The sequence below is a fragment of the Colletotrichum chrysophilum genome, assembly GCF_026319265.1.
Source record: "Colletotrichum chrysophilum strain AFK26 chromosome Unknown scaffold_24, whole genome shotgun sequence".
In the NCBI taxonomy this organism is placed as follows: Eukaryota; Fungi; Ascomycota; class Sordariomycetes; order Glomerellales; family Glomerellaceae; genus Colletotrichum; species Colletotrichum chrysophilum.
The window spans coordinates 421,122-432,748 of record NW_026517311.1 but is presented as its reverse complement, the minus strand read 5'-3'; the positions used below and the strand labels follow the sequence as shown (position 1 = coordinate 432,748).

The window sequence follows — 11,627 nt, the reverse complement described above, 5'->3', positions numbered from 1 at the left end:
GACTTTTGCTCGTACATAGTTCAGTCGGGGATTATCTTCTTCGTCCAACGACTGACACTGATCCTGTCCTGGAAGAGTTTCGAATGGAGGCCAAGACTATTCACTTCGAGATGGCCAAAACGTGCCTCAGTTCAATCAACGGAATCGACCTGAAGCGAAAGCAGGCCGACTTACGCGAGGAGATTCAACATTGCAAGGTTCTTCACCCAGTAGGCTGGAAAATCGTGCGATGTGAAAGAAACTTTCGCAATTGGATATCATATGCCGTCTACTGTTGGGACGGCCATGCAAGATCCTGTGGTCAAGCCGCGAAAGAATTGCTTGACAGTACAACGCCATTCTTTCACAACAAAACAGGTCTCCGCGACATGTTTTGGGATTTCTTCAAACATCCATTGTCCAAGTCCCGCGACGGCAACGTCACATGTGGAGTGCATACAAACCCAAGTCTTCTTCATGTACTCTCGGCCCTCGGAATACCCGTCTTGGTTTGTGAACTACTCAGTCGTGAGTCTACTCGCAATGGGGACTACATAAATCTCATGACCGACCAAGGCCATACCGCTCTCTACTATGCAGTCTACTACGCAAAATTTAAAGATCAGGAAGACACCGTCCAAGCCCTCCTCGATAATGGTGCTTGCGTCACCAGAGGATACCGCCTTGAAGGCAGTGCTCTACATGCAGCCTTCATGATGCAGAATTACCGGCTCGCGAAACTTTTGCTCGATCACGTTTGCAACGACGCGTGTATGTCATCCGTACCAGGACAACAAAGGGCGCCCGAATCCCTTTCACAAGACTTGCTCTATCATGCCTTTTGCGCAAGGGATGTCAGGCTGGTGGAATTGTTATATGACAATGGTATGGGGACGAGGTTCCCAACGAGTAACATGATCATGGGGGCAATCGTCAACGCCTCTCTCCCCGTTTTTCAGTATCTCTTGAAACAGACGTTCGACGTTGACGCCAAGAACGAAGTCACTGGGGAAACCTACGTTATGTGCGCAGCATCGACTGCAAGACGAGACGACGATGCAGTTCACATCCTGAAAGCACTCCTGGAACGGGGCGCGAAGGTCAACGAACCCTGGTTTCTAGGGATGACCCCGCTTCACATGGCAGTGGTCTTCAACAATGGAGCAGTAATTCCAACCCTCCTTGCCCACGGTGCCGATGTCAATGCCGTGGTGCATGGTGCATGGGAAGTAAGGAATATGGACACCATACGCGGACAGTTTACAAATGCCGAAAGATTCATTACCGCTGTCTTGGCTGATGGGGTGCGGCCGGTCGACTCGGCCTTGGCGGACAATACATGGGGAGTTGCTGAGACTATCCTCGATGCTAGCATAGGTGCCAAAGAAACCTTGCATCGCTACAGAACCACCCTATACTGGTTGCATTGTCGTATGGAACGCAGACCGGTTGATGGCGATGACACCGGATCACCAATGAGATTCTGTGAGAAGTTCTTGCGAAGGGGCCCGAAAGCTAACGATCGACTTTGGAGGTCTACGCTCCTAGACAACTTTTGTGAGCCGCTGTTCTCATTTCAGCTGGACTACATCCAGCTTTTGATGCGCTATGGTGCTCACTGCCGGCTTCCTGAGAACACTGAACGATTGCAGAAAGTGCTGGAGCGACGGTTTCAGAATGGAATGTCAGCAGAAGAATGGGACAAGGAGACGAGAAGGAAGCTTAAAGAGCTGCTGAATAACCAAACGGCGTGACGGTTTAATGCAAAGGCATTGCTTGCCTTTCCTGGCAGTGTACTTTTCAAGTTTTGAAGTTTTTTTATTTTATTTTCATGCATCGCAGCGTACTAGCTGAACCGCTAATAGAATGCTCATGCGTTTGTGTATTTTCTTCGTTTGAGAAGGACAGTTGAAGGCCATGGAAGGTGACCTCGAGCCATTGCTGAAGGCTGTCATGTTCAGGCGGGGAACTATGCGATTTACCATAGGTTACACCATGTTCTATTCATCTCCATCATATCCGTTGTCTTCATTGTCTTCATCATTGCCGCCTCTATCGACACTATTGACACTATTATGCGCCCGAAGCCTTTTCGGCCATCTCGCCCACGATACAAAAGTTCGTAAGGCAACTATTTTGAAGTTGAAGGCTTTAAAGGCTCCGCGAAGTTTCCGAAGTACACGTCAACTGATCAATATCTGATCTCCGTCTGATCAATGAAATTCTCTTGCGATGTAAGACTAGACGATCTTATCATCTGTGCTAATGCTTCGGTGAATATGGAGTTGTGATAGGAAAGTTGGTCTCTAAACATGATACGTTAAATCAGGATGCGGCTGGGACACTACATTTCGTGAGTAGAACCAGTCCAGGTGAAAACCCTTCCACACCGCTGGTCGTATCCTAGGTAGCTACCTTGGTTGGACCTGAGAGTTACAGGGCATGAGGATATCAGAAACAGATTGCGAGTGCGCGGGGTGAAAATCATACAAAAGCCGATGTGTGGGATGCGCTTCCAGAAACCCCGACAAGTATGGAATACGGCAGTCGTAAGCGGATGGCCGAAAGCGGCTTCCCGTTTCGCGGAGCTGGTCAAGTGATTGGCATATCCGGGGACCCGGCGGTGATCGGACGACGACAGAACACGGGCGGAATAGACGGAGGGGGATGCGTGGGATGAAAATCAGTAATGTCGGTCTGTCAGCCACCTCCCTTCCAACCTCGTGTTCAACAGAAAATGATCGTGGAGTGGGTAACAGGAGAGTGTCCGGACCAACAGCATGCAAGTGCCAATCAACGTGATGAGGTGACATTGGGACATTGGGAACAGCAAAAAGGAAAATAGATGCGTCGGCGGAGGCTCCCTTGCCTTTGATTGCTTGGCCTTGAAGCAGCTGTCCGCTCACCGTGGCTCCGAACCGGAGCTCCCAGGCCAGGGCTTAGAAGAGCGGGAGGTCAGATGGCCAGGCCCTTGAACCCCCAAATCTCAGGGCATTCTAGAACTTCGTCCGGTGTAGGAAAATTGGGGTAGCTGTGGGGAAGAAAGCCAAAGATGCCCAATCTTGTTGCTCGAGAGAAGACCAAAAATTGGTTGGAGCAAGGTGCATGTTTGGTCACAGGTCGTTCAAGATTCTCTCTCTTTCGAGACGAAGCTCATCCTTTCTCTGGGCTAGCTCCACAGGGTCCCTTGGGGGAGGTGGAAGAGGGACAGCCAAAGACTGGAGGCGGGCCAACGATGTGGAGGATCTAGACCAGGGGGGGCTCCCATCAATTCCCAGAACTGGGGGTAAACTGCAGGCCACTGCAACGCCAGTGGCCAATTCGATTGGGCATCATGGCCAGAATCAGGCACTCGGGAGCTGTCCCAGCCGGGCGAGCCGGGATGTGACGGCAAGACCTGGACCACGACCACCTCAGCTATCCACCCCCGCCTCGGGGGTGCAGTCCCAGTCCCTAGTGGCGGTAGCGACCAAGAGCGGCAACAACAACTTCGTTCCTTCCATGGATGTCCTGGGCGTGGCTTCCTGCCCAAGCTCCGGGGCAGCTCCCCGCGAGGCAGTGCGTGCAGGTGGCAGATGGCAAACGGCAGGTGCGAAGGGTGAGACGTGATTTTGCCATGGAAGTGACGAGACGCGTCCGCCTGCCCAAGTATCGTGAGTTTCTGTTGCCCAAGGAAGGTAACTACCTGCCTACCTGCCCTGCCTACCTTCCTCAGGTGACTGCCGTCTTCCTTGCAGCTTGACCGCACTTACACGACACCTCCGTTCCCTCCTTCCTTCCTACCCAACCTCAGCTAAGGTATTTCTTTTACTCTACCCTGCCTGCCTGCACCTGGAGCTCCTCATAAACGAAGCTCCTTCCCCACTTCCTCGAGCTTCCATACCATCCGCCGTCTCCTCCCAACCTCCAAATCCCCAATACGAGCCTCCTCCAACTGACCCCAACTACGACGATTTCCCGATCTAGGCTCGATTCCAGACGATCAGAGTCAATCACCTTCCTCGTACCACGTCATCTACCCCACCAGAGCTCCTCGAGTTGTTTCTTTTGGCGACCTTTTTTCTGCTCTGAGCTGCTCCTGATCGGCCAGATATACAGCAGAGCTTCTCTCAGCTTACTCTAATCGCCGCTCAACAAAAAACAGCCTAGTGACATCATCCCGCTCCTGTCACTTGGAGAAGTGAACCCTTCAAACACTCACGACCGTTTACTTTCCACTCCTTCTCCCGCTTCGGGAACCTCAAATCGAACCTTTCCTGTCCATTCCTTTGACTGCTCCTTTGACGGCACTCAGACACTCACCAAATCACACATCGCTGTGATTCACAGACAAAAGCCACAATGTTCCGCCCTCTCAGCGCCCGCCTTGCGCGGACAATCCGCCCCATCACGCATACAGCTCAGATTCGCAGCAAGCAGACTTCGGCCGCTGCCGCTGCCAGCATCTCAGCAACCAAGTCTCAACAGCAGCAGGCCAGAAACATCAGTGGAAGCCGGAATGTCAAGGAGAAGCCTCACCCAGGCCAGTACTCCCGAACTGATCCTGATGTCACTGTCGAGTACCCCGAAGACCATGAGCTCCCGTCTAGTCAACCTGTTCGTGGCTCCGGTGGTGGTATCGGCAAGCCTACTCTCGCGTCGTTCTCTCTTGAGGGTCATGTCGGCGTCGTCACAGGCGGCGCTCGTGGCTTAGGTCTGGTCATGGGCCAGGGCATGGTCTACTCTGGCAGTCATCTTGCTATTGTTGATCTGAACAGTGAGTTCGTCCGTATTCTCATTGGATGAACTGGGGACTGACAGCAAGCAGAGGAGGAAGCTGAGCTTCAGGCCAAGAACCTGACTGAAGCTTTCAAGAGAGAGAACCCAGAAGCCAAGACGTAAGTTACTCAAACTCACTGATCGTCTGTGAAAGCGCATGACGCCTAACCGCTCTGCAGTGTACCCAACGTCACCGCCCACTATGCCGACGTCTCGGATCCCGCTTCCGTCGAAAAGTGCATCGCTGAGATAATTGATGCCCACGGCAAGATTGACAACCTCGTCACTTCGGCCGGCTTTACAGAGAACTTCGATGCCGTCAACTACCCGATCGATCGCATGCGCAAGCTCTGGGGTGTCAATGTTGATGGTACCTACCTCTTCGCCATCTCCGTCGCCAAGCATCTCATGGACCGCAAGTCCCCCGGAAGCATGGTCTTCATCGGAAGCATGTCTGGTTCGATCGTCAACGTGCCTCAGCCCCAAGCGTACGTGTCACCCAAGAACGCCATGGTTCTAGAACATAAGTGTTAGCTAACACGACTGCAGACCTTACAACGCCGCCAAGGCTGGAATCCGCCACCTGGCAGCCTCATTGGCCGTTGAATGGGCCCATGCCGGCATTCGTGTCAACTGCATCTCTCCAGGTTACATGCTTACGGCTTTGTAAGTGCCCAAAGCCACTTCGTATCGGATCGACCATGTGACGGTTTGCTGACACGATGATTCAGGACCGAGAAGATTCTCAACGACAACCCCGACTTGAAGCAGAAGTGGACATCCCTCATCCCTCAAGGCAAGATGGGACAGCCCAAGGACCTCATGGGTCCCGTGACCTTCTTGCTGTCCGACGCCTCCCAGTACGTGACCGGTGCGGATCTCCGTGTTGACGGCGGTTACACTGTCACATAAATGGCACGCCGCAATCGGTGCAATGAAGATAAGAGACAAGGCAGAATGAAGCGGCTCAAAAGTTGTATCTTTGGTAGATCACGGGGCGTTTTGCTTTGAGGGGGGCACTAGACATGTGGCTGTCCATAATTGACGAACGACACAATATTAATAATGGAACACTTCAATCATCATGGGCCAGTCTCTGTGTTGACATGTGAAAGCAAGTCTCATCATGCCAGCAACCTGAGTGTGCGATCGGCATTGTTGGTTCTCGGGACCGATCAAGATAACCCCCCCGAGACGCAGTAAGACAGAACCCGCAATGGCACATCAAACGCGCCGCCGATGGCGGCCGGCGATAGCTTGACCGATAGCCACTACTGCGGCAGGTAACATTCCCGGGCGGCACGCGTTTGCCCAACGGCAACTAACCCGAGCCCTTCGGCACACGCACGGTGTCGCCAATCTCTGTCACCCCCGCCCTTGGCCGCAGCCGCCTCGATGGTTCTAGACGCGGGTCTGAGGCACAGTGCCAGAGGCCAGAGGGTGATGTGCACCCCCCGTCATCACACTTACCTGCGCCTGCATATACGCATCTGCGGGTGCTGCGTACAAACATGTGCTTGGCGGGTGCTGCACGATGGGCGGTGGCGCGGCGCCGTGGAGAGGTGCGTCTTTGCATCATGTTGTGCGACGGTATCGGCGTGCGGCGGCGCCGGTGGAGGGGGTCTGGAATATGCATGCTACGGGAGGTCGGTAGGTACTATGGGGAGAAGGTCGGGGGTGTAGGTTACACAGCTTTGGCGAGCTGAGATGTTGGTTTTTGCTGGAGTTTGTTGGCGAGTTTTGTTTGTGTTGCTGTTTGGCGGTTATTGGAGAAGGTTGATGACATGTAAAGATGAGACTGCCTAATTTCTCTGTCTTTGCGCGGGTATGTTCATGCATACTTAATTGCTTCGATCGGATAATAGTGGTAGACATTATGATAGTGCAGATGATAATCGTAGTACAGATGACGACAATATTAGCAATGACGACAGTAAGATAGGGCACAGAGAAGCTCACATGAAAAGGAGTCGCTCTGGCACAGGAAAAATAGGGGGTATCGTAGTGGTTCGTCACATTTATTGCGTTGGTGATAGTTACAAGTACTGTCAATGTGAAGGAAGCTCTGATCTTCAGTGAAGAAGACATTAAGCAGGAGGAAATCCAGCACTTATCTCTCGTCTGTACAGCGCGGACACTGATATTGATATAGCTAAAGAGTCGGACTTCTTCAAATCTGAGCATATTGATCATTTCGACCAACGAGACCCGAATATACTGGGGAGAACAGTGATAATGGACAGACTGAAGTTTCGCCAACCTCAATTGAGTGACTTAAGCAACACATGGCAAATGAGTCTTGCCCATGATTAATGCTACGTGTTCTTCTGTGCTAAAAGCTCGACCCAGAAAGTCGAAGCAGGCGCTGAATAAGATGGCTCATCTGTGACGGATACCTCAGAAAGGACAACGAAAGACGATGACGATGAAGCACGTCAGATGCTATGGCTACATCTTGAGACTTTTGGGCAGCAACTTTCGAGTGAGACAGATTCGTACCTGGAATCAGCCAGGAGAACCAGCCAGGGCAGGAATATACGCTTCGAAAAAATTGCGTCGCCTTGGGTTCTGTTTACGAGAGCCATCTCCAAGAATCTTTCATATGCTTCTAATCCATTATCCCTGGCGGTATCAGTCCTACAACAAGATGTGCTTGCAAGTTGAAGTATAAAAGACGACGCCTTTGATGATTTGTCTGGGCAATTGCATACGCTCCAAATTCTTTGCGACTCAAGCTGAATCGGGAGAGGCTGGATGCTTCGAGGTCAGAAGGGATGAGAGCCAAATCCACCACTTAACCCATGGCTCTCGGAATCCATAAGTCTTGAATACGAGATATATAGCTGTCCGTCACTATCTTCCATACACTTGGACATATTCATGATTGTTCCATACTCGACTCAGGGAACCACGCCGCACCGGTCATCGCCCCTATATTCCCTCCTTCACATCACGAGACACAAAAAGCGAGCCCAGGATTTAAAATCCCTCAACGCGATCTACGTGAGAAGTTGAAGTGAAGTATAGATAACCTCAAGACGTCACTTACACACCCACCACCACGAACCTTCCCTGCCCCTCCATCAACCTAACCACGAGGTTGTCTTCGGCCCGTTAGCGTGGGGGTCCCCCAGTTCCTAAAAGCCTACGCCGAGACCTCACCACATCCTCGGAAACAGGAAATCTCAAGTCAAAAGTTCACACCAAGCCCAGTCAAAAGAGGATCAGTTCACCATCCAACCTCACCTTTACCCGGTAAATAGACCACCAACCCCTGTTCAAGACTGTGGGGGTTTATTTAGGTAACCCCGTGGGCAAGCTACCCCTCCAAAGGCCTCACCTTAGTCAGCAGAAACAAACCCCCCCTGCCCCCTTTTGGGACATACCGCAAGGGTTCATCAGGTTCAACGGCTTCCACCGGCTTCAGTCCAACCTCCTTTTCTTCTTCTTCTGTGTGTGTGTGACCTGCTAGAGCTGTCTATCCCTAGGTTGTCTTCCCAAATTTTTTCTCACCCTCAAAAATTTACCCCGCAGCACGACAGCCCTGTCAGACCAGGGTAGCTCCTTCTTGCAGCACAGCTCTTTTTCCCTTCCATCCTACGAAAATAATACCCCTCGCGTCGAGGGCCCGAGGCGAAAAGGAACGTGGGGGCGGCGGCCGGGGGGACAAGAAGATTCGCGCGGGATGGAGGGGCACGCATTGTGACATTTTTGCAACCCCCCGAAATCCCCGTCCCGATAGGCACAGAATAAAAAGGGAGTGGCCCGGTTCCCATTGAGTAATGAATTTTCTTACCTTCAGAATGGGGTTGGCCGAGAAGACTGCCTAGTTCCCGTTTCTCTTATCCCTTGTCGCAGACGACGGGCCTCGTGACCATGTTGAGCATTTCTTTTTTCTCTTGCTTGTTCCCACCCCGTCATCCACCACCCCGTCTCGGTGATCAGACCGTGGTGACGGGATTCCTTGGCCACGGCCTGTCGTCTAGGTACCTTCCATAAACGACCGAGTCAGGCCCTGATCCTTTCAAGAACAGAGGTTGTCACCAGGACGGCGTTGGCGTGGTGGCCGCACGTTGTAACCCTGTCAATTAGAATTCGAGTCAGCCCTCCTATGTAAGAAACCAGCCTAGATATATCTCTTGGGGCCGTTTGTCCCCCTTGCTATGTTTCAGTCGACACAACACACACTCACACGGTCATCGCCGCCGCTTGACCAACAATGGCATCTCAAAGGGGTTTTTTTTTTTTTTTTTTTGGCTCAATGTTTTCTCTCATTTAGAATGGCTATCGGACCAGTTTGCGCGCCGTACTCACATCGTCGATTGAGCCTCGGCCGACTCCGAGTGGGAATCGCCGCCGCTGCTCAATGCGCACAGCCGGATCTTGTAGCTTGCTGCTCCTCTGTAATGCTTCTCGGGCCATGGCCCAATGGGACCCCAAAATCCACCTGTAATGAGAACGCCTCATGTGATGCGAATGCGCCGATCTTGCCCCTAGCAAGTTGCGGCCTTGTCGAATTGACGAAAAGAAACGGGGTACGGTAAAACGTGGGAAGTCTCCCAGGAACAAACGCAACCACCTTTGAAAAAAATACCAACTCTTCTGTGATGAATGAATGCGGACGAATCCGACTATTTTTGTGTCCCCCAAACTCCATGAGCCCCTTTTGATGCAGTTCGTACCTCTTGAATTAGTACATGGATTATATGTGTAAGGAGAAATAGTGGCATATCGGCCATGATTCACGACCGTTGTCTTGGCCTGTCACCGAGGCGTTCCTTCTCTCGCTCTAGCAGGAGCGTCAACTGACTCCTCGTACGGGCCAGTGGGACCTCGGGGGTTGCGCTGGGCATGGTCGGTGTGAAATGTGTCGAGGAAGAGGTCCGTCTCGGAGTGCCCCTGGGCTCGTCATCCCCAAAGGTGCTCAGCGCTTCCATGGCGCGCTTGTCGGGGTCGCCCGATATCGATACGTGACCCACGGCAGCCACCGTTGACGTCTTCGCCGTGGCGCCTGAAATCAGTCCCAGTTGAGAAGGCCCACGTCCAATGCTGGCCTCTCGGGGTCGGTACGTTTCGGAGTTCGACGAGGTCCTCTCCATCCTTGGAGCAGAGAATGCGGAACGCGATGATGAAAATGAACCAATTCTGGGCGAGGACAGTCCCGGCGATGTGATCGGGGCGTAGGTAGGAGTCTTGGGCCCCTCGTTTCTTGGCCTGCCTGGCTCTTGCACTGCCTTTTCTGTCACAGACTTGGACAGCGGCGCTGGGGCCGGTGCACGACTCGCTGTCTGCACAATGACTGGCTTCCGTCGTTCTTCGATGATCGGCGGGGACTTCAGCGGGTTCGGAGTTTCGTGATGCGGGCGGTTCGCCGGTCGCTTGCCCAAGGATTTCGCGCTTGGGGGAGGTTCGATGCCCTCGGAGATGGACGAATTCTGGATAGCTGTCTCAGCATGAGGGTGAACAACGTTGTAACTGCCAACGTGTTTAGTTCCGTTTGCAGAGCCGACGTCCTTAGTCATGACATCAGAATTAGTTGAAGACTGAGAGCTCAGTCTTCTGGGAAGAACAGGTCTCCTCTTGTTAGCTGCCGAAGCAACGAAACGTTTCGTCGGGGTTGAAGGCTTCTTCTTGTTCGATTTCGCCGGCGATGCCGCAGCTGCAACACGCATTTCCAACCCGCTGGTGCTCCCCGAGGACGTTCCCTCGCTGGTTTTGAAATCCTCGTCAGCGGATTCATGCGGCGATACGAATCGAGCCGTTGGACGCGGTCCGGACTTTGAATCGCCCCTAGACTTCTTCAAAATCGGGTGCGGCGGCGGGGGCCGAGACGAAGAAGCAGACAGCTCCTTAATCGCCGACTGGTCAGAAATCAGCTTAACGTCCTGACTTGACTGCTGTGCATTGTACAGTACGTCAGACTCATGCTGGCTATTGAAACGGGGTGTCTGTGCATGGATATCAGCAGATGTCAATGTGGTGTCAAACGGCAGAGCTTACCGCAGGCCCCTCCCAACGGTTCGGCGAGCCTTTGAGAGGCACAAAAGTTGGGCCATACGAGATGTGTTCCCAGATCTTGGCTAGAGTATCGGCCCTGAGTTTACTCCTGTCGCTGCCCATGACCTGCCACCAAAAGTTCTCGAGGCGACGTGCGGTGGGGTCAACAAGCTTCAGGTTTGTGGTCGTGTAAACTGGATGCCGGTATTAGCTCTGGAGACTGAGGGCAACTACGGTTACACAGCGTCAAGAGTGAATGCAGTTGACTTACGGCGCCACATCCGTATGATGAAATCGGATGGAAGGGGTTGCGAGAGCGATGCTACATCCCCATAGATGCGCCTGTCATCTTTGACGAAGCCCTTTGGTAAATCCATCTTAAAGAGAGTGGTTTCTACCGTGACCGGACGGTCGACAGTAGATGCGTCTGAAGACTAACAACAAAAACAGTGAGGGGCAGGCTGCCGTGTGGCACAGATGGCCCCGCCGTGGTGGGCAATCTTGCAAATTGCGATGAGGGTTACCTGATTAGATCAAGGGCGCTCATGGTCGCGCTCAATGGCAGAATTGGCTCTTTGGAGGTGACGAGTCTGAAGAAGCGGGTTGGAAAGGTGAGTGTTTGGAGAAAGCTAGCTGCAAGTGAGAGGCAAGCTGCAACTTGGGTTGGTCACTTTTTAGCAGCGAGCGGGTGACCAACTGCGGGCAAATGACTGGCAGGTGTTTTGTTGAGAGGCGGTGGTGATGCAAGCCGAATTAGAGTCGAGAGCGAGTTCAGGTAGGCGGCAGAATTCGGCTTGGGTGTGCTGCGGAGGTTCCGATGACCGTTTTCATGGATCCCGAGTTTCGTTGTCGGTGTTGTGTGTTGCCGACATGTGGAGGGCGGCACAGGAATG

General features: G+C 52.7%; 2 protein-coding genes across 2 annotated transcripts; one reads left to right on the top strand and one right to left on the bottom strand.

The window, feature by feature from the left end:
- Positions 1-4,320: 4,320 nt before the first annotated feature.
- On the top strand, positions 4,321-5,649 carry COL26b_004154 (uncharacterized protein; the record flags this gene model as incomplete). Its single annotated transcript, XM_053177035.1, has 5 exons — positions 4,321-4,735; positions 4,787-4,856; positions 4,917-5,225; positions 5,287-5,403; positions 5,469-5,649. The coding sequence occupies 5 exons, from the start codon at positions 4,321-4,323 to the stop codon at positions 5,647-5,649; spliced, it is 1,092 nt and encodes a 363-aa protein (XP_053039104.1).
- A 3,830-nt stretch (positions 5,650-9,479) lies between these two features.
- COL26b_004153 (uncharacterized protein) lies at positions 9,480-11,015 on the bottom strand (the record flags this gene model as incomplete). The annotated part of the gene is made up of 3 exons (XM_053177034.1): positions 9,480-10,685; positions 10,738-10,928; positions 11,006-11,015. 3 exons carry the CDS (start codon positions 11,013-11,015, stop codon positions 9,480-9,482), a joined length of 1,407 nt encoding a protein of 468 aa, XP_053039103.1.
- Positions 11,016-11,627: the final 612 nt, after the last annotated feature.